Genomic DNA, 23,837 nt, shown 5'->3' on the forward strand with positions numbered 1-23,837 from the left:
ATGTGACTACAAATATACATGGAAACCAAAACATGGCAGATATTTTTAACATAATTTTTTATCATTTCCAGAATACCTAAGGAGAGGCCAACATTATGCAATGGAGGCATCAAAGTTGGTTTTCAGTAAATGCTTCAGAAGAAGACTTTATGCAAAAGACATTTATCTATGATGCATCTCATAAGCCATATTTCGTCTACACTTATTTTCAGAAGTAGGTCATCCAGTATTTTGATACTGTTGTATTATTTCATCCCCACAGAACCACAATCAAATTGCTTTTGTGGCTCAATATTCAGGTATTCCGACAACTTTAAATAATCTTCAAATTGGAACTCTTGAATCTATCTAAAAAAGAAAGCCTATGTGTACTTTTGTACTAATGACTAAAGTTTTACTTTATTTGGCCCATTATTTCAATAATTTTGTATCCTTCAAACAAAGAAAATACAATTTGTGGTGCATACTTGTTAGTAGTTACGCATATTTTAATGCAACTCCAAAACTAAGATATCAAAAGGTTTTGATATTTTTTCCATTCCAGGCACATGTATATAAAACAAGGGTAGGTAAGCAATTAACTGTTTAAATAAGGCTGCTACTACTAAAAAAGTCTATAAAATTACTAAGCTCATGCTAGACTACTTTGAAATATTCCATGGCACTGCAAATGATACATTATTCACAAAGTACCTCGATATTTGAAAAATGATTAGATTCAGTTCCATGAATTCCTGCGTTGTCACTGATAATCTTAAGTGTGTGTGTGTGTGTGTATTACGAAAGATTTACTCAATGGGAAATGAATCATACACTCATTTTACATTCCTACTTTAATGTACCATTTGCTGACTCTTGCCAAACACTGTATTACCTTTCAGGGCAAAAAGTGGCAATATCAAACAAATTTACTTACTGCTGAGAGACATGCAAAAAGGTCACATTGTCTCTGAAAACATTCTTAATATGGACCCTTCATACCAAACACCAGCCTTCTTGAACTGCAAAGGTGGAAACTATCCCTGCAATATCTCCTCCTGGCCTCAACCTTTGTTAATCATTTTTCTCACCCATCCAGCCCCCATTCCACTGATGCACCCAGTCTTTTTACTTCTCTCCTGTTCCGCAACCCCCCACCCCCCCCAACTCTCTTGCCCTCGCATCTTATCTTCTGACTGCATCTAGCTGCCCCACCCTCTCTCCACCTCATCCTTGCATGCTCCCTAGCAGCACTTCACTGTCCCTCACCCCTACCTTCTTATCCCTCCCCTCCTCACCCCATCCTCCTCCTTACCCCCCACCCAGTTGCCACGCCCATCATGCACTGCTGCTGTTGCTCACAGTGTGGCTTCAGCTGCCAGAAGCTGCAGTCGTGTGCGAGTTGTGTTTGCATGTGTGCCTGTCTGTCTTTGACGAAGGCCTTGATGGCCGAAATCATATTGTGAATGTCTTTGTTGTGCCAGAGACTCAGCATCTGCACTATATGGCGAGTAGCAACTTCCCTTTTCATAATAATGTTACATTCCATCCTGGATTTTCCACTGTTTGATTAAATACAAGATGATGGTCCCATACTCGAAAGAGCATAGGGAAACGATGCAGGAGACCCGCACTGCTGTACTAGGCAAGGTCGTAGTGGAGGTGGTTAGCCATTGCCTTCCTCTGACTGTAATGGGGATGAATGATGACTACACAACACCCAGTCATCATGAGGAAGGTGAAAATCCCTGACCCAGCTGGGAATCAAACCAGAGTCCCCGTGCTCAGGAAGTGAGAACACTACCACGAGCTAGGTAAACTAAATTCTCACAGAAACCACCACTTACCTGCGTAAATCTAATATATAGAAGGTATTTGTACTACGAAACCTGTCAGTATCCTTGCACCACAGAACAAATATTTGGAATTATTAGGGAAGAGTAAATTTACACTAATTGCAAGCTAGCAAAGAACTAAGCATGGCAAGGATACCACCCAGAAGTTGGAAGAACAGACCACGTGATACTTTCTACATAAGATCTCCATTTCAACCCTTCACTGGACTCGCAGGGCTATTGTGAAAAAAAGAAAAATATTATGAAACTTAAGACGTGTATGGTCATGTGAACAGTTTTGCATGCATCTGGGGTTTTATAACATTTAGTTTTACAAAAAATGGGAAGTTGCAAGCAACATTGCCCATAAGTCACATGGGTGCTATAATGTGAAATACCACAATATTATCCCTGCAGGTGGATTAAATGATTGCATTTCAATTTATTTCGTGTGAAATCTCTAACAATTCCTCTTCAGAACAAGCACACAATTATTCCACATTTTACAAATACCCCCAACACTGGTCAGTAATCACAACACTGGCATGTGAGCTCATTTCCTTCTTCAAAAAAACTTTTCCTCTTCTGTAACATTACTTAGTCTGTACATCCTATTTATGGCGTTTATTTCAAATTTACTAATGCGGGTTGTTGCATTGTGTACACATAAGACATTTGCTAATTAACAGACTTCAGTTTTCTTGTTGATGGCCAGGACAAGTTCTATGATCTTGGATAATCTGTTATTGTTTGTTGCTAGTTCATTGTTCAGAAACTAAATACAGTATAACACCACTTTTATGTTCCCAAAACTAGTGTCTTCCCAACGTTTATGACATTTATCTTTACCGCCAAAATTACTATGTTCATTTGTACCTGATTTTACATTAACAAAATTATAATTCTCCCACAATTTACACTTCATAAAAAAAATTTTGTGGAGCAAAAAACTGACACCAGGCATGAAGTAGTGTTTACAAAAAGCTACGCGGTTAACTTTCTTGACACCAGGGCATCCTAATCAGCAGATCTGACTCACTAAAAGGGCGACGTATTTTTCATGCTGAGCTGAGAATTTATTCTCATTGTCAGGTACAAAAATGTATGTAAGTATTCTTGTGAAGTTTCACAAACAAACAAAAAATGCAAGTGATGGTTTGTGTGTGGTTTTCTATGAAACTGAGACAGCACAGTACCTGATTTTAATGTCAAAAAGGCTATTACAGTGCAAGAGAAGCAATTCAACAAACATGCAGCCACCACACAAATACTTTTGTAAATTTTTGCAGCACTTGACAAGAATACATTCCGTAAACACATTGGGCTAAGCATGAAAAAATACGTAACTGATGCAGTGTTTCATTATTTACATAATAAATGACAGTTGCAGGCTTTCCAAAAACATCTATTATGATGTACAAAATTAAGTGAAATGTTTCCATTTTCCAGACAGTTACCAGTTTCAGTCACATCAGCATTAGATAATAAACAACTCGCTAACAGGTATTTTGATGCCTATTATGTACATATACCATCAAATCCAACAATGTAAGGGAAGATCATATACACAGCTTATTATTTCCCACATTTTTTTTATTAAAACTTGATAAGCATAGAAGTGGGGCTTCACTGTACCTACAAGATTTGACATGTTTCGAGTTCATAATGCCCGAAATTTTGTCAAGATGTGTTAACTGCCCAGTAATGTGTAAAGAAGATACAATTATAATGCCCATAAAAATGAGCATGTCAGTGAACTGCTCCACTGTGTTGATATAGTGATCTGCTGCACCGAACACATTTTGATCAATTGCATCCATGTGATTGTTTCAAAAGAGATTTCTCAAATATTGCAGTGGTATATCGGCCTAGTAACTCTCTCACGCTAAAGGTACATCAGCTGTCACATTATATCTATAGTCTTCCTTTATCAACCTGACTGCAGTACGTCTTCTTACTGCGTATGGCATATGGGTTATCATGCGATTCTCTACCAGTATCAGAAGTCTAAATGATGTGGAAGGAAGATAAGGGTTTAACGCCTTGTTGACACTGATGTCATTAGAGACAGCATATGCTCCGAATGCTTCAAGGATGGGGAAGCAGCCATCCTAGGATTTTACTCAACTGATTCATCACTGCACCACCTCACTCAGTTGCAACTATTTAGTTGTTAGTACATGGTTACCCATGTACTAACAACTAACTTTTCAGACTCCACATTAGAGTTGTGCACCAACTCATTTTCAAGCCTAACCTGAGGCTGCACTGAAAGTGCCTGAGCTTCATAACAATCATCTAAACTTGGCAATAGTTACATCACATACGTCAGATGTCAATTTACAAGCTCATACATCGGTCAGAATCAAAACGATTCTGACGTATAATGAGAACCTGTACATCATATAGAGACCCTATTTATATTGCGACAATCTACCATCACTGTGTGATGCAAGTATTGCCAATTTTACATGGCTGTCATTAAGATCATGCACTTTCAGGGCAGCCTTTGGTGAAACTTGCGAATTAACCACTCAGTTCTAAGCTAGTTGCCAGAATATAAGTACTGAACTTATGACATACGTAATAAACATTTCATTACGCGTATGTTGTGAAGTTCTATATAGGAGCTATGGCGCCTACAGGAAACTATTCACACTTCAATTTCTGAAAGGAATTCGCTAACACATCTGTATAACGACTAACCTTTTAATATTTCCTATTTCCATTTATACAGGGTGTTCCCACAAGAGCGTGCAAATATTTAACAGGACACATCACTGAACAATTTGAGATATGGAACCTGGAGTTGGAGAAGCCAGCATAAGGAGATAATAGAAATAAAATCACATTACCGTTTATTATTTGTTACATTATCACAGTTAACTGCGAATACCATCACTGGCACAATGACCATACCATCTGTGCTGCATCTTACAAAATACGCTGAAATTGACAGCCATCAATCTCAATGACATTTGCGAGCAAGATTCTCATGCACCCTGACAAACATCCCTGGTGTGTTTCTAATCAAAGGCAGCTACAATTCTGGCAAATAATTCTAATCTTCATATGCATTGGGGTCTCATACACAAATGACGTTAAATATCCCCATAGAAAATAACCAAGTGGATTCAAGTCATGCAACCTCAGAGGCCACAGAACAGGACTGCCCATTCCAATCCAGTAACAAAGAAATACTGCATTGAGACAGCTGCAGCTATCCACACTGAAGTGAGGTGTTGCACAATCATGTTATATCCACATCCTCTCTGAACAGCCAAGGGTACATTCTCCAAGAACTCATTTAGAACCCTGCATGGGTGCAACAACTACATCAGGATGGTTTTCTCAATCCCACACATGGCTATTCCTGCTGTTTGAAGTACTATCAGAATCAAATGAGGTCTCATCAGTAAACACTACGATTTGGACGAAATCTGGTCGATCAAGCCACTATCTAAGCAACCACTGACATTGCAACCCTTGGTGCAAAGTCAGTCACGAGAACTGCAAGGACCCGACTGTACCTCTCTGAATAGCACTGAGTAATGAATTGATTCATTAGCATGTTCTGTCATAGTACGATGTAAATACGATACAACAGAGCTACCTTATGGACAAGTAAACAAAAATCTGCATCGCGACTTCTTAGTAATCAGGCTTGTCATCCTTGTACATGCAAATAAACACCACAGTAGACTAACTTGTACCCATGTTAAGTCGCAAATAAGTTGACAAACAGAAATGCTAGACAAAGTGGTAGACAAGCTTACTTCCATATCTCCATATACTGGCTTCTCCGACCCCAGGTTCCCTACCTCAAACAGTTCAGTGGAGCATTCTCCATGGCCTGTTACATTTTTGCACACTCTTACAGAAACACCTAATCCTCATAAACTAGCACCACAAACTGCCAAAGGTGCACACTATTCAGAAACTTTGTGCCAGAGAGAACTGAATATTGTTCGATCAGAGAATTTAAGCACTGCTTGTAACAAACAATTTCAGTATCACAGGAAACTGCAGTTTTGACATTGCTTGAGAGGAACATTGCCAAGAAAGGGTTAAGAATTCAGAATGAATTTTTCCAATTAATGTTCATTCCTTATTTTAATGCTACAAATTTACATAATGTGAAGAAAGTTGAGTGTGACGAATATTAAGACCGAAGAGAAGTGTATAGATACATTGACTATCCTTAAAGTAACATCCACAATAATTCATATTTACAACTGCATACCTTGTATTGGGAGGCAGTGTGGAAGGGTTTGGACACACAAATCCTGTTAAAAGAATTCTAAGAACCTTCATCAATTTTAAGAATATACCACAAAATAGATTATCCCAATCCTCTTTGACAATCACTGACCCCAGTATCTACTGCATTATAATTTTGTGATATGACAAAATTTATTTGAGCACACACAAAGGCTGCACTGGTTTGAAATACACTCATTTTCTCTTCACTCAGTCTTATTGTACCTTTGACCACTCACGTTCATCTGCATATTTCTAAAATATTTCAAGTGAATCTTATGTTCTACTTTTTAAATACACATAAAAACTCTCACATACTACTCTTTCACAGAACATGTCACCAATGAAGTAAAATCTATGAAAATAAACACAATTAAAAAGTTAAAAGTTTTATTTTCCCAAAATAAAAGCACCCTGCTCAGGGTGAAGTCTTATCGTGCAGACACAGACACCTGCCACACACGAATCAGGTTGTCTGAATAGCCAGCAAACAGTGTCTGCCCATCTGTAGACCATGCTAATGACAGGCACTGTGGAGGTTCTGCTTTTGCAGTCACAGAGACTACTTCTGGCCTGAGTTCTTCAACCATGTCCTTGCTCTCCAAGTCCTATAACAATGAATGGTTATGTCACTATTGCAACAAAGTAATGCCCCTAAGCTATTACAAAACATTAATGCAATCTTATTATGTATTATTCAACAAGGTTTTTCAAGTACACCTAATACACTATTCCATTATTAACATGTCTGCCCTACCATTTTCAACTACTCTAGACCACAGTTCTTGGATCAGAATCCTTTTGGCATAGAGAACATAGAGACCACAGCTCTACTCGTCAGGATATTTCATCACGGTTGGTTGGCTTAAAAGGGGGAAGAGACCAAACTGCGAGGTCATCTGCCCCTTATTTCATCATGTGCAGGACGTATATGACTAAATGGATCCACCCAGAAAAAGTTACTTACCCAAATCTTAATAGATGGTCCAAAGGCAGCACACAGCCAATATCTATTTGGCGAGAAGCACAGTGCTGTTATTATATCATTGTGATCCAAAGTGTGCAGATGCTTTCCATCATTGAGATCCCACAGCATAGCCTTGCAATCCTGCAAAGAAATGCCAGAATAAAGCAACTGTTCTTACAGAAATAATTTACCTCTTGTGAGTACTACTAAGATCAGTCCCATATCCGCAAACACTCAGTGAATGTCATGGTTCAATTATGTATGCATCATTTCACAACAATAGCATAACGTTACTAAATAAAACTGTCTGATTACAATTAAATTTAATAACAGCCCTTGAATCACAAAACCACTTACTAAGTTACAAGAATCAAAACTGACTTAAAAACAATGCCTCTATAATGTTAGATTACCTTTCCTCCAGAAGCACAAAGTGAGCCATCAGGAGAAACAGTAACTGTGTTCAGATATCCCGTATGTCCATTGTGGTTGATCTTCAGGCGACAATTTGTTAGATTCCACACCTGGAAATAAGATGATCAGCATGTTCAAACAACATAATAAAAATTTCAGCTCTCACGACAAGAAGAACTTCTGAATTCCGTGTACAGGAATAATGTACAGGTGTCTCACTACTAGTCCCTGGACAGGTGCTGCCTTCTGTTAATTCCTAAAGTTATTTTAGAATAAAACATTAGCAAATGTAACAGCGGCTCTCATGAATGGCTGAGCCAATATGTGATCAAGTTTTGAATTTCATGCCAGTACCCGTTAGGTTTTGCAGTTTGCTGTAAATCTGCTGCAAGTAAGTCAAGTTTTTTTCGTGAGCAAGAAATTTTGGAAGCTTGAGAGCAAGACCTTGCTCAATAACCACCTCTCACCTTTTTTGTAGGCATGATTATTATACCTTGTTATTTTAAGATTTGTGATCTATTAAAGAACTAAAGTAAATGCAAAAAATAAATCTTTAAGCCTTCGCCTTTTTTAGTCAGTATTACTCCTGTAAACATATCAACTGCACATGTGCCACAAATACTTTAAACGGTTGGTTTTCTAGGCCTGACCTCCTGTAAAAAGTGGCCTATCCCCAAAGCATTAAATAACCAAGTTATCGAAACAGTAGCTACTTGAGACCACAGTTCTTCAAACATCAGAATCCTTTTGGCTATGGGAACACAGAGTACATCTCTACCCACATGGAAATTCATCATTTAGATGAAGTCTGTGGCTCGTCTTTATATTTGACAATATATATTAATTACCCTTTCAGCAATCAAGGCTAAAAAAAGCCCATCATGGTAAAGCAACGTTGCCCATGGTAGTGCTACATGCCCTGAAAGGCTGAATATTTCACGTTTGTCACTTATGACAACACAGTGAATGGTGAAAGAGCATAAAAGTTTAAAGCTCTAATGATATATGGAACAAATTTTAGTGGTTTATAAATTTTGCAAGCATGACGAACATACACCTTCTCTAAAAACCCAACCTGTCATCAAACTCCAGTCCTCATTTCTGCAGTAGCAACCACACTGCTTCAAATTCCATGAGCAGTAAGAGGTGACCCAGAACCTAAGAAATAACTTCTGTCACTGACACTTTACCAGAAAACAGGAAGCTGATTTAAAGAAAGGATTGAGTTGACACTTGTACCCAAAATTATTTCATCTGTTTGGATTCAATTTGTAATTACCGAAGGTAATATCCAAGGTTCCTACACTTACAACTCAGATGAGAAACTGTTTATCTTCGGTAATCAATGGCTTCCGTATCTAAGCAATGCAACAAATTTTGAACTACAGTTTAGGTACAGCAATCATCAGCTCACCTTAACCATACGATCCCATCCCGCTGACACAATGATGGGATTTGAATGATTGGGCGAAAATCTTACACACGACACCCAGTCACTATGGCAGTCCTCCTGCAAAACAAAAACAGTAATGTTAGCCAGAAAAATAATTATACAGCAAAACAAATTATTAACACACTGGTTAACCAATATGATAAATGCTGTTGCTACTGCAACAAGTATACATCCTCAATGTGTTATCTTTCTTTTCTGAGAAGAAATTATAGACAGCACTTCTGAATCATGGGGAACTGCTTCATAATTTATATAAACATTACAAATAAGCATACCAACTGTTCCATTGAATCATTACTTCACGATTTAGTGAAACACCTACAGAAACAAATATTTATCTTTCATCATTTTAAAAATACAAGTACACAAAAAAAAATTATTTTACATTCTAAGGTTTAGTTAGGCTAATGCTAATGAGGTGGTGATGGCAGTGGGATGCTAGCTAATATCTAACTGGACTCAGGGGTAACGGTCTCAAAGATTTTGAACCGTTTTCTAAATGTATGTGTTCACTGGGGCACTCTTAAGCCCACTGTATTCTCTACAATTATCATACATGGGAAGCAACGGATTTAGCACACGCAGCTGGTTCAAGGGATTACTGCATAATGAATGATATCACAAGAATCTAATGTTGGCAATTAGTAACTAGTGCAACGAGTGATTGGACAGTTATCACTTCTGCAAAATTATACAGTGTAAGGTTAAAAATGCAGAACAGTAATCAACCAAGATAGCTGAAGTGTTGGGAGCAACTGCATGATAGGTGCAAATCATTCAAATATACCACTGCCTTCAACCTCTGCACAAGGAAATTTTGAACTGGAGTAAGACGTCAATACTTCTGAATTAGTGTGTTTAATGGTATTTCCACTCAAAGTTGCACTATTACAAAGCTCTACTATGAATAGCATTAATCAATCCACAGCTGTTATTCAAGGCACTTTGGCCATCAAAAATGTCGTCACCCGTGTGGTTGAAACCAACTAACACTCCCACAGAAAACCAAACTGAAATCTACAGGAAACTATGATATGGTACCTGCTGCAGAAAGGAGGGTGTTTAAAAATCCTTAATTCATTCGAATGGCAATTCGCCTCTTGAATTTAAAAACAAATGCTACGAATTTTTCATTTTAAGTGTTCAACTTGTTTCACATCACAGTAAAATGCACTCGTTAGACAAATTCATGTACCTTACCGCAAAGTATAGTCTCTGCTTGTGTTTTGTACATTTACATTAAGGAAAAATAGGTAAAACTTCTTAAGAGTCCATAACACCAAAATATTTTTGTCATCTTCCATCAAATCTGGAAGCTGAGTACTTTTTTCTTCACGAGTAATTACCGCAGATGTTAAGCACTTAAAAATGATACCTCTATTTTTTCCTGCTTTACCAAGAAGCACACAAGAAAATATCACTGCCAGACAACACTAGCAGAAGACAGATTTGTCACATTCATCCTTTTGTTCAGACAATGATCACAGATTACAACCCAACTAGTGTACATACGCAGCTTCAATCCACTCATCTTTCACACTGTTCAAATGCACCTGTATCATTATCTGCCCATCTGTGATAATAAATGTCAACACAAATCTTCCTTAACCCAATGTTGGATATCAAAACTCTGAAGCTCAAGTGCCACAACTGGTAATTGACAATTTTTGTGATAAGAAAACTGTTCTGATTAGATGGACTGACACAAAAGCTCCATCAAAATCGCCTTTTCAGTAGAACTTCATGTAGTGAAGTCAAGAACTGAAGTTTACCTTCAATCCACCTCTATTTACAGTTGCAAAGTGAGCTATTTTGAAAATTTAAGACACTAATGCAATGCCTGCACATATATAATCATCAAACCACCTAGAAAACACACAAGCAGACTAGGATAGTGTTCAGAAAATTTTTCTGATGGATTGTTTTTTCTTTTTTCATTCTCTATCTCTCAACGAGATTAGATGATGTATGTTATAGCATAGATTTTAAACTCATTATCAAACAACACCCTTTAAAAATCTCACTAAACAAAGAAAAGAATGTTAATGTCAGCAAATTGTACATAAGAATTTCTTGCTGAAGAGGGCTGCTTTTACAAAGGCACAAGCATGGAGATCCATTTTATGAATTACTTTACCATGGGCAATCAATTAATGTATCACTTTGAACAAATCTAGATAGTCTCAATATGCAGACACCGACAACACCAGTATTTCTGAAAAGGTGGTCTGCATATGGTAGTCAGTTTTGTACGTAACATTTTCCCATGGCCCATTCCTAACTGAAGTCAATGCATGAACTACAAGGAGACCTAAATTTTTAATGTAGCATAACCTGTTCATCTACATCAATTCTCTGCAATCCTCCTGACAGTGCATGGTGGAGTGTACTTCAGGTACCACAATTTGATCCCCCTGTTCTGTTCACAAATGACAGGTGGAAAGAATGATTTCTGTAAACCTCTGTATTAGGGTGAATTACCACAACCTCTAAAATCTTGACATTCCAAATAAACAGTGAAGTATTTGTGAGAAGTAAGATAGCCCCTAGTATTATCCACAGCAGTTGAAGCTGTACTCTTTAGATTCCTGCATAACCACACCCTTGGAAATGGCAACATTAGTCAGAAAAAATTCAATATTTGTGTTAAGAAGTAATAGACATGTCATTTTTGGTTGTTTCACTCTAAGAAATTTCATCTCATTTTTAAACAGAGTGGTGATACAAAAATGGAAGGAACTCCTTACCAAGAGAACACACATAAGTAACACTGAATATGGAAGAACCTAACTTCATTTCCATGAATAGGAAACACCCTGAATGTATTAAACACACAAAGATAGGAAAAAACAATTAGCATGTACTTAGTTTTGAACCTACTCAATTCCATTCTAACACTGGGTCTCTTACCCCCCCCCCCCCCCCAAAAAATAATTATCACTTTAAAATTTTCCCTACTGGCCATTCCACGACACATGTGGGAGGAAGTAAAATGTTGTCGACCCTTCGCAGAACACACACACTCTGAATTTCAGTAATGAACCACTTTATGATAAACAATGCCTCTTATAATGTCAGCCACTGGAGTCTGTTGAGCATATCTTAACACTCTCGCACTGACTAAATGACCCTGTGGCTGAGCTTATCTCTCTTCATTGGATTTCTGTTAGTCCTACCTCATAAGGGTCAAAGAGTTATGAGCAATACTGAAGAACCAGTCTAAAGTGTTTTTTTTTTAAGCAACTTCTATCATGGTCGACTTACATTTTCTTTTACAACTACTTATGAATCTCAGCCTAGCATCTGTTTATTCTAGTATGTTTCCTCTGAAAGTCTCACCAGGTGACTACTACCACATATTTTACAGCAGATACTCTTTCCAGCAATACGACACCCATGTTGTAGCCTTCAGTTATGGATTTATTCTCCTACATATGCACAATGTATTAAATTTATTTACAATCGGGGTACACTGCCAAAGACCGCACAATTCATCAAACCTGTCCAGTTCTTCTGAAAATCTGCTCACCTTCTAGCATTACTATTTTCTTCCACACAAGCACATCATCTGCAAATAGCCTTATGGATCTTCTGAGATTTTCTACTGGATCCTTTTTACATATTGTAAATATGTACTAGTCCTATCATATGCCTGAAATTACATTTATACCCATTTATTCTGTACTGTTGAGAGTAATGTGTTGAGTTCTCTCTGTAAGAAAATCTTTAATCACAATTAAGTTCCAATACTTTCAGAAACGACTTCCTGACACTTAAATCTATATTCGATGTTAAATTTTCCTTCTTCAGAAACGATTTCCTTGCCATTGCCAGTCTACATTTTATATCCTCTCTACTTTGAACATCATCAGTGATTTTGCTCCCCAAATAGCAAAACTCCTTCACTACTTTAAGTGTCTCATTTCTCAATCTAATTCCCTCAGCATCACCCTACTTAATTCGACTACATTCCATTATCCTCGTTTTGATTTTGTTGATGTTCATCTTATATCCTCCTTTCAAGACACAGTCCATTCCATTCAACTGCTCTTCCACGTCCTTTGCTGTCTGACAGAATTACAATGTCATCGGCGAACCTCAGTTTTTATTTCTTCTCCATGGATTTTAATACCTACTCCTAACTTTTCCTTCGTTTCCTTTACTGCTTGCCCAATATACAGATTGAATAGCATAGGGGAGAGGCTACAACCCTGTCTCACTCCCTTCCCAACCACTGCTTCCCTTGCATGTCCCTCGACTCTTCTAACTGCCATCTGGTTTCTATACAAATTCTAAATAGCCCTTCACTCCCTGTATTTTACACCTGCCACCTTCAGAATTTGAAATAGTATTCCAGTCAACATTGTCAAAAGCTTTCTCTAAGTCTACAAATGCTAGAAACGTAGGTTTGCTCTTCCTTAATCTAGCTTCTAAGATAAGTCATAGGATCAGTATTGCCTCACGTGCTCCCATATTTCTATGGAATCCAAACTGATCTTCCCCGAGGTTGGCTTTTACCAGTTTTCCCATTCGTCCTTAAAGAATTCGCGTTAGTATTTCGCATCCGTGACTTATTAAACTGATTGTCCGGTTATTTTCACACCTGTCAGCACCTGCTTTCTTTGGGATTGGAACTATTATATTCTTCTTGAAGTCTGAGGGTATTTCACCTGTCTCACATCTTGCTCACCAAGGACATCAGTAGTTCTAATGGAATGCTGTCTACCCCCAGGGGCCTTGTTTCGACTCAGGTCTTTCAGTGCTCTGTCAAACTCTTCACGCAGTATGTTTTTTCCAATTTCATCTTCATCTACATCCTCTTCCATTTCCATAATATTGTCCTCACGTACATTGCCCTTGTATAGATCCTCTATATACTCCTTCCACCTTTCTGCTTTCCCTTCTTTGCTAAGAACTGGGTTTCTATCTGGGCTCTTGATATTCATACAAGTGGTTCTCTTTTCTCCAAAAGGTCTCTCTAATTTTCCTGTATTAAGTATCTATCTTACCCCTAGTGAGATAAGCCTCTACATCGTTACATTAGTCCTCTAGCCATCACTGCTTAGCCATTTTGCACTTCCTGTGGATCTCATTTTTGAGACGTTTGTATGCCTTTTTGCCTGCTTCACTTACTGCGTTTTTATATTTTCTCCTTTCATTAATTAAATCCAGTATTTCTTCTGTTACCCAAGGATTTCTACTAGTCCTCGTCTTTCTACCTACTAGGTCCACTTCTGCCTTCACTACTTCATCTCTCAAAGCTACCCATTCTTTTTCTACTGCATTTCTTTCCCCAATTCCTGTCAATTGTTCTCTTATGCTCTCCCTGAAACTCTGTACAACCTCTGGTTCTTTCAGTTTATCCAGGGCCCATCTCCTTAAATTCCCATCTTTTTGCTGTTTCTTAAGTTTCAATCTACAGTTCATAACGAATAGATTGTGGTCGGAGTCCACATCTGCCTCTGGAAATGTCTTACAATTGAAAACCTGGTTCCTAAATCTCTGTCTTACCATTATAAAACCTTTTAGTATCTCCAGGCTTCTTCCATGTATACAACCTTCTTTTATGATTCTTGAACCAAGTGTTAGCTATGATTAAGTTGTGCTCTGTGCAAAATTCTACCAGGCAGCTTCCTCTTTCATTTCTCTCCCCCAATCCATATTCACCTACTACGTTTCCTTCTCTCCCTTTTCCTACTACCGAATTCCAGTCACCCATGACTATTAAATTTTCATCTCCCTTCACTATCTGAATAATTTCTCTTATTTCATAATACATTTCTTCGTCATCTGCAGAGCTAGTTGGCATATAAACTTGTACTATTGTAGTAGGTGAGGGCTTCGTGTCTATTTTGGCCACAATAATGCGTTCACTATACTGTTTGTAGCAGTTTACCTGCACTCCTATTTTTATTCCTTATTAAACCAGCTCCTGCATTACCCCTGTTTGATTTTGTATTTATAACCCTGTATTCACCTGACCAAAAGTTTTGTTCCTTCTGCCAGCGAACTTCAGTAATTCCTACTACATCTAACTTTAACCTATCCATTTCCCTTTTCAAATTTCCTAACCTACCTGCTCGATTAAAGGATCTGACATTCCATGCTCCTATCCGTAGAACGCCAGTTTTCTTTCTCCTGATAATGTCGTCATCCTGAGTAGTCCCCGCGCAAAAATCCGAATGTGAGACTATTTTACCCAAGAGGACGCCATCATCATTTAATCATACAGTAAAGCTGCATACCCTCGGGAAAAATTACGGCCATAGTTTCCCCTTGCTTTCAGTCGTTCGCAGTACCAGCACAGCAACGCTGTTTTGGTTAGTGTTACAAGGCCATATCAATCATCCAGACTGTTGCCCCTGCAACTACTGAAAAGGCTGCCGCCCATCTTCAGGAACCACACGCTTGTCTGGCCTCTCAATAGATACCCCTTTGTTGTGGTTGCACCTACAGTACGGCTATCTGTATCGCTGCGGCACGCAAGCCTCCGCACCAACGGCAAGGTCCATGGTTCTTGGAGGGGGGGAATATGTAAGTATGCAAGTATGTGCTTATGTAATCTCTTCATTTGATTTTTACCCCTCTTGTAATTGACTGAAGGAGTTTTTGAATTTATAAATTTAGTAACAATATGTTTCTTTATGACACGGTCAACAGCTTTGAATTTTGTTTCAAGTATTACGAATGCAAAGCTTCTCTCTGCCTCCCTATGACAGGTTTTTCACTATAATACTGCTGAAACAATGCTTGTGTTTTTAGAAGCAAATATGCTTGTAAAGCAACTTTAATTCTATTTGCTTCATGTCACTACATTAAGATTGCTACAAAGAGGGCCTTTCAACTGACATTTGCTTATATAAGCCTGCACATTGTAGTACACACACCAACATGTATTTTGGTACACTTTAACAACCCCATACAACAAAATCAATTGAGCATCAAATAGCCTGAACAACGATACTGCCTGCATAAAATTAGCTTAAAGATTGTCAAGCATGCTTGCATGAAGTGCTTGATCATGCATTCTTGTAAATTCGCAGTTTAACATGTAGCCACTGGTCATGCAGCATACCTACTAATCACCTAACAAAAATCAATGTGTTTCAAGAGTACTAATGTGGGACCTAATGACATTTTCTCCATTCAGGATGTAAAATGATCAGTAGGCAATTTACAAAATAGAGGCATTCAATACACTTCCATCATATAGCTGTCAAATGGTTGAAATTTCTTTAGAAGTAATCCAAGCTTTCGTGATCAAAATTGAAAGCAACAATACCAGATCTATAGTACAACATAACAGCTGGCCTACAAAACCTTTTATCACTAACAGGTTTCGAAAAAACAAAATGGTAACCTTCATTACCACAGAACATCACATCACAAGTTACATACCTTAACTGGAAAATACATAAAGCCACTTGAGCAAAAGTACGTAAATATGCCACAGCAGTTTCTTCATATCACCGATCTTCATACATCAGAATCCTTTTGGCTTCGAGAACACAGACAGTATCTCTACTCATCTGGGTATGTCATCACTTGTATGAAGTCCGTGGATTGAGCTACAAAAATTACTTAGTCTTGCAACGCTTGTTCCTACACTGCTGTCTTCCCAAATAGTAAATTTTTTTATATACAGGACTATTAAAAATGATTGAAGTGATTTCATAAATTCACTGTAGCTCCATTCATTGACATATGGTCATGACACACTACAGATAAGTAGAAAAACTCAGAGTTTTGTTCGGCTGAAGCCGCACTTCAGGTTTCTGCCGCCAGAGCGCAGTGAGACAAAATAGCGACAGGAGCCGAGAAAGCGTATGTCGTGCTTGAAATGCACTCACATCAGTCAGTCATAACAGTGCAACAACACTTCAGGACGAAGTTCAACAAAGATCCACCAACTGCTAATTCCATTCGGCGATGGTATGCGCAGTTTAAAGCTTCTGGATGCCTCTGTAAGGGGAAATCAACAGGTCGGCCTGCAGTGAGCGAAGAAACGGTTTAACGTGTACGGGCAAGTTTCACGCGTAGCCCGCGGAAGTCGACGAATAAAGCAAGCAGGGAGCTAAACGCACCACAGCAGACGGTTTGGAAAATCTTACAGAAAAGGCTAAAGAAGAAGCCCTACCGTTTACAATTGCTACAAGCCCTGACACCCAATGACAAAGTCAAACGCTTTGAATTTTCGGCGCGGTTGCAACAGCTCATGGAAGAGGATGCGTTCAGTGCGAAACTTGTTTTCAGTGATGAAGCAACATTTTTTCTTAATGGTGAAGTGAACGGACACAATGTGCGAATCTGGGCGGTAGAGAATCCTCACGCATTCGTGCAGCAAATTCGCAATTCACCAAAAGTTAACGTGTTTTGTGCAATCTCACGGTTTAAAGTTTACGGCCCCTTTTTCTTCTGCGAAAAAACGTTACAGGACACGTGTATCTGGACATGCTGGAAAATTGGCTCATGCGACAACTGGAGACCGACCCGACTTCATCTTTCAACAGGATGGTGATCCACCGCACTTCCATCATGATGTTCGACATTTCTTAAACAGGAGATTGGAAAACCGATGGATCGGTCGTGGTGGAGATCATGATCAGCAATTCATGTCATCGCCTCCACGCTCTCCCGACAACCCCATGTGATTTCTTTCTGTGGGGTTATGCGAAAGATTCAGTGTTTAAACCTCCTCTACCAAGACAAAACACACACTTCCTTGGCGTGCTTCATTTTCGGCCAAGAATGTCCTGAAAACAATTCCTTCCAGGGACGACAACTGTTAAAAATGCTTCAAGTAATACAACGCTAGGTACCAAACATTTTTAACACATGAGAGTGAAATCACACTTAACTTTGTAGGTAATAGACCATTTTATTGACACGAAGGATGTGGAGAGAATGTGTTGGGATGACAATATCAAAACAAGTCATGGGTTACTTAGCTGAGTATGTTAAATTGAGCACATCTCCAAAAGATGTATTTTTCTTTAAGGTGGGAAAACTAACCTGTCCAGCATAACTGTGATGCAAAAGTTCTGTAGTTTACTGCAGGCATGACTGGAAACCATAACTATGCCTTTCACTGAAACATACGCCTTTACTTTCCTCACGATTGGAACTGGGAAACCATGTGTCCGCTTGTTAATATATTACTTTGGAGCATTATCATTCCTCTTTTATTAGTCACATGACTGCAATAAAATGTACCAGTTGTATAAATATCAGAATCTCAGATGGAAAACCACTCTACGAAAAGAAGTGAAAGCTGGAAGGAGTATACAAAATGGTATATACAAGGGAGTTAAACTTGATGACAGTATTATAGAAAGGGTAGAGGATGTAGATGAGAATGAGATGGGAGATAAGATACTGCAAGAAGAATTTGACAGAGCCCTGAAAGATGTTAAGTCAAAACAAGGACCTGGGAGTATACGATATTCTGTCAGAACTACTGACAGCATTGGGAAAATGACAAAACTTTTCCATTTGGTTTGCAAGACAGGTGAAATACCCTCTAACTTAAGCAGGCTGTAGTAATTCCACAGAAAGCAGCTGCTGACAAGTGTGAAAATTACCTGACTATCAGTTTCAGTCATGGTTGGAAAATAACGGTGTGAATCCTTTATAGAAGATTGGAAAAACGGATCTAAGAGAAGACCAGTTTGATTCTGGAGAAATGCAAGAACATGCAAGGCAATACTGACCCTACAACTTATCCTAGAGGACTATGTTTATAGTATTTGTAGACCTGGAGGAAGCTTTAGACAATGTTGACTGGAATCCTCTTTGAAATTCTGAAGTTAGTATGGGGAAAATACAGGGAGTGTAAAGCTATTTAGAACTTATACAGAAACCAGATGGCACCTATAATAGTTGAGGGGCATCAATGGGAAGCAGTGGCTGAGAAGGGATTGAGACAGGGTTGTAGCCTATTCCCAGTGTATTCAGTCTACACAGAAAAAGCAGTAAAGGAACCCAAAGAAAAATTTTGAGTACGATGTTCAAGAAGAAGAATAAAAACCTTTAGGATAGCCGATGATATCGCAATTCTGTCAGACAGCAAAGGATTTGGAAGAGCAGTTGAACAGAATGGACAGTGTCTTGAAATGAGGATGCAATAGATCAACAAAAGTGAAACAAGGATAATGGAATGCAATCTAATTAAATCAGGTGATGCTACAGAAATTAAATAGGATATGAGGAGCTTAAAGTGGTAAATTAGTTTTGCTATTTGGGCAGTAAAATAACTAATGACCAAAGAAGAGAGGATATAAAATGTAGATTGACAATGGCAAGGAAACCATTCCTGAATAAGAGAAGTTTGTCAACATCAAAGATAGTTTTAAGTGTTAGGAGGTGTTCTCTGAAAGTATTTGTCTAGAGTGTAAATATGAACAGAAGTCTAATATACACAATAACAAATTTATTTAAAACATGAGTAGAAGCATTCGAAATGTGATGATACAGAAGAATGTTTATGATTAGATGGGTAAATCACGTAACTAATGAAGAGGTACTGCACAGAATTGGGGAGACAAGAAAATTATGGCCCAACTTGACCAAAAGAAGGGATTGGTTGACAGGACACATTCTGAGTATTGGAGGGAAATGTGGGGGCAAAAATCTTAAGAGGGAGACCAACACATGAACACAAGAAGCACATTCAGAAGGATGTAGGTTGCAGCAGTTATTCTGAGATTATGAGGCTCGCACATGATGAGTAGCATGGAGAGCTGCATCAAACCAGTCTCCAGACTGAAGATGACAAATCGATGAGCTCGTTTTGGCATACTGCCAGCATCAGATGTTCTGTAAATACATCAATAGGCACGAGACTTCATATTATAACTAACCGACGGAAAACATGTTATAGATTCAATTGATGTTTTTACCTTGCAGAGAATACCAGTTATACATTAGATTGATTTTTTTACCTTACAGGTAATACTGATACCATACATTCAGTAAAAACACCAATCAAATGTATAACACCTTTCCAATTACACAGTTTATAATATCCAGATTATCAGCCATTACAGCATTTACAGAACACCCTATGATGGCAATATGCTGAAAAGAGCTCAGCAATTTACACAATAAAAATCATATAGAGAGGAGTGTAACTGATATATATATATCACGTTACCACAAGACTTTTGCACAATGAGCCCTATAAGAACAAATTTTATTCATGTTCCATGGTGTTCCTGCAAAGGAAATTTAGTGTGTTCAGATTCTGTGCTGTGGTTAGCTAATGATGAATGCCTTAGGCTCATTGTGATCGGGTGATAGCAGCAAATCATATTAATGCCTTCTCCATTTCAATGCTTTGAAGCATATTTGCTGGATTTTGTATTTATACTTGTGTATTCTGAAAATATGTAGTTGTAATGATTAATCACATTAGAGACCTCTCCAAAATGACTTTTGAACAAGTTTTGTTTAAAAATTTGTTGAGTTAAAATGAGCTCTGGAACAGGAACATTCAACTGTGTGTGTCCTGGCTCAAACTTTTAAACTAGACACAAGCAAACATTCTAATTAATAAAGCAGCTTTGTGATTCCGACTGCAGTGACAATGTTGCCAGCCACATTTGACACGGTTTTGCCAAGTACCTACAAAACCAGCAACAAAATCATGACAGCTATGGAAAGCCAAGATTTGTTCAGAAGTGGCCTAGTACAGTGTGTAAACTTTTAGATGGCAGACCTCTCCTTAGTCCTGAATCGGTAGAAGTCAGTAAACGTCGAGAGGCTTCGGTAGGCACGCACTTTCGACTGCTGCCAACATTACGTAGCTGACTGTCGTACAAGGTAGCCATTGTCATCAGCTTCGTCATTGTTTTGCGCTGTACTGTTCTGCGTGTTTTTATTGTGCAGTTGTGCTAAACATTATCAAAATGAGTGAAGAGGCAGTTGCTGGCCCATCTCGGGAGTCGCCAACAACCCCTACCGGTAGGCCTACGGTTAGAAGGAAACCAGTATTACGTAGCGATGCTCGCAAAATTATATTGCGTGTGATTGAATGCTGCGAAAGGGAAAGGTAGCAGAAAAAAATTGCTTCACCCCATTTACAAATCTTCAGTGAGAGCTGCTACATATACAGGACAAAGCATTTGTAGCATTGGAAGATTCAAACAGTTTTCCAAGAATCATCCTGGCGTATCACCACAAATGCCTGGCAAGAAAAGGTGAGTTTCCATTTCAGATATTTTGTTCGTGATCACTTTGAAGGAGCCCCCTATTTCGTCCGAATTACCTTGTATTTCATTTTTCCTTGCTACCGTATCGCTTTGTATGGAAACACCACTGGTTACTGTATTATTTCCAAACACAAGCTCTCATTCTCAAATAGTGGATGCATAAATCTGGGTATTTTCCTGCAGTGGCATCTCATTGTTTATGATGTCATATCTCCTCAAGAATGTCTTACTTTTTTTTCCCCGGCTAGGAACCTCTGTGAGCGTACGGAGAACAAATCACCAAAATTTCACCGCAATCGGATGAATGGTTTGGGAACACACAGAGGGCAGACATACGTTCATTTTTATATATAGATATTGACAGTTACGTTATACTATATGACCTGTTTAAGTATATTTAAATTTTATAATTAATAGTTTAACAATGCGGGGGATGAAATAAAACTCAAATTTGCGGGCAGTGGGAATCGAACCCAGGTCAGCTGCATGACAAGCCTCTACCTAATCAATTGTGCTACGCACGCTACAGTGACCTAACTGTTGAAACATTGTCCATTACTCTTTTTGGGCGTTAGGAGAACAACTCACCAAAGTTTCATTGCAATCGGACGAATGGTTTGTGAGCACATAGTAGACAAACATACATACATTCATTTTTATAGATACAGATTTTAATTTACATGACGATTTCAGTTTTGTTTACTAAACATTTAAAGCGAGTTTTACTTCCAAGCCTTTTGTCTACTTTCGTGTAAGCATTACGCTCAATTTGTAGTGCCACGTATGCCACAAAACCTAATATGATTCTCCTGATTAACACATTGTCATTCACAGCCAACTAATTATGATTAGAGCTTACTAATAAAACATATAGCAGTCATCATGTCTGAAGTCCTAAGAGATCAGTTTTAACCAAACATCAGGAAACCAATAAGCAAGTCAAGAATCAAAATGTGCAAATGTAAGTACTGTGCAATTACCTGTATGGTGTATTTGCATTCAGCAAGGGTATTCCACAACTTTATTGTCTTGTCACGGCTTCCAGAAACAATTTGCCTGTTATCCACGGAGAAAGCAACACTCAGTACATCCTGAAACAAAACAAAATCCAAACATTACTTTGAAATTATACATATTAATATAATTAATAAGTTCAAGCCCACTAAAAGAAACATATTCATACTGAACATCTAAATCTAGTATGTGAAATTATGTCTTCATTTACCAAATACTAAGAATAATGAAAAGCCAAAATCACCGTAACTGAAGTGAAGTGCTGTATGAAGATACTCAACACGAGTTGTGCAGTGTATGTCCATACTTACTTGGCAATGGGCTAACCTCTTCTAAATTAATGCAAAAAAAAAGTTTATAAAAAAAAAAGCTTGAAATGGTCTGCCATCAGTAGGCGAGCTGCACCTTCGTGTGATCCTCAAAGCGCCGTGTTGTCTTCCCAGCTGCAAGATCCCAGAGGCGCAACGTCTTATCCCATGATCCTGACAGGGCATAATTACCATCAGAAGACAGTACCACATCGCTCACAAAATGCGAGTGGCCATAGAGCCGCTTCTGAGGGACACCGTAACTTGTGTCATCCCTTGTTAGCTTCCAAACAATAAGGGTCTTGTCTGTAATGAAAATGTTTTAACAGTAGTACCCAATCCACCAATGGCAAATTTTGCATTGCGCATACTGTTAAATCAAAGGATTTGTGATTTGTAGTTCAGACTATCAACAGCCAAAATGTCAATTCTTTTGGCTACTGAAAAAGCACTGGCTACTGAAAAAGCACTGCCCAGTTACAAGTAATGTGGACAACAATTACTTTAAACTTACAGTACAGACTGCCATACCAGCTCCATGTTTTATTTATTATTACACAACTACTATCAACGAGGTACTGAAAAACTTACTTTCTCAAGTTAACATGGAATAACTACCCGTCAATTACAACCTCATCCGAAGCAAAAATTAACGTTGGCCGTTTTAACCATTTTCCAGCGGTTACACTAAGCCCACGTGTGATTCAACGTTTCCCATTTCGCAAATAAATTAAGGTGCTGCTGCTGAGCTCCAGTGCTTCTACAAATAACCGACCCTAACCTCGTTCAGTGTGGTTAATGTTACTCGACACTAAAGAGGCGGTAGACTTCTGCATTCAATGACTGAGTCGATCAACTAGCAAATAAAACTTTAAAAACATAAAATACTTGGGAGTATCACAAAACCTCCATAACTAAGTAGATGGCAAAATATCAATGGAAGCGCGTGCCACACTCACCTCTTGAGCAAGATAAAATCATTTCTGGATATTTAGGATTGGTTGCTATCTGTGTAACCCATCCATTGTGGCCCCGAAGAGTCCCTCGCAGTTGCAGTGTTTCCGACATTTTCAGCGGCTTTTCTTCTACTGATGCCCACGGATTCGCGCGGCGTGTCCAACACTTCCTCACTCCACCGCGCCAAGTAGGAAAAGACAGGTTGCAACCAACCTTCAACCGGAAGCCCGCTTTGTCCAGAAGTGACGTCACAGCTATCGAACAGGATCGTCCGCCAAACAACCAGATATACGCAAGAAAATATTGGCTGTTATTTTCAATGTGACGTTGATCATTTCTAAATCAACTGGAAGTGTAAAAGATATTAAAAAATTCAAGTTCCCTTTTCCTCTGTTAAACATTAACAAATACATCGTTTCAGCATTATTTGTCGTCATTCCA

The 23,837-nt window shown here is 38.5% G+C and overlaps 1 protein-coding gene across 1 annotated transcript; it reads right to left on the minus strand.

The window, feature by feature from the left end:
* Positions 1 to 6,447: 6,447 nt before the first annotated feature.
* On the minus strand, positions 6,448 to 23,600 carry LOC124592812 (guanine nucleotide-binding protein subunit beta-like protein). The gene is made up of 7 exons (XM_047131871.1): positions 23,399 to 23,600; positions 22,537 to 22,745; positions 22,098 to 22,208; positions 8,870 to 8,965; positions 7,455 to 7,565; positions 7,042 to 7,182; positions 6,448 to 6,682 (listed from the first exon to the last, which is right to left on the minus strand). Exons 1-7 carry the CDS (start codon positions 23,505 to 23,507, stop codon positions 6,506 to 6,508), a joined length of 954 nt encoding a protein of 317 aa, XP_046987827.1. The 5' UTR covers positions 23,508 to 23,600; the 3' UTR covers positions 6,448 to 6,505.
* Positions 23,601 to 23,837: the final 237 nt, after the last annotated feature.

This window comes from Schistocerca americana, chromosome 2 (assembly GCF_021461395.2).
Source record: "Schistocerca americana isolate TAMUIC-IGC-003095 chromosome 2, iqSchAmer2.1, whole genome shotgun sequence".
NCBI lineage: Eukaryota > Metazoa > Arthropoda > Insecta > Orthoptera > Acrididae > Schistocerca > Schistocerca americana.

Excerpts from the sequence above, each read along its gene's own strand:
- LOC124592812 (XM_047131871.1), bottom strand. The coding sequence starts at position 23,507 with ATGTCGGAAACACTGCAACTGCGAGGGACTCTTCGGGGCCACAATGGA. Across the intron at positions 22,746-23,398 it reads GATTTTATCTTGCTCAAGAG|ACAAGACCCTTATTGTTTGG; the intron begins GTGAGTGTGGCA and ends TTTTCATTACAG. Across the intron at positions 8,966-22,097 it reads AATGCAAATACACCATACAG|GAGGACTGCCATAGTGACTG; the intron begins GTAATTGCACAG and ends TTTGTTTTGCAG.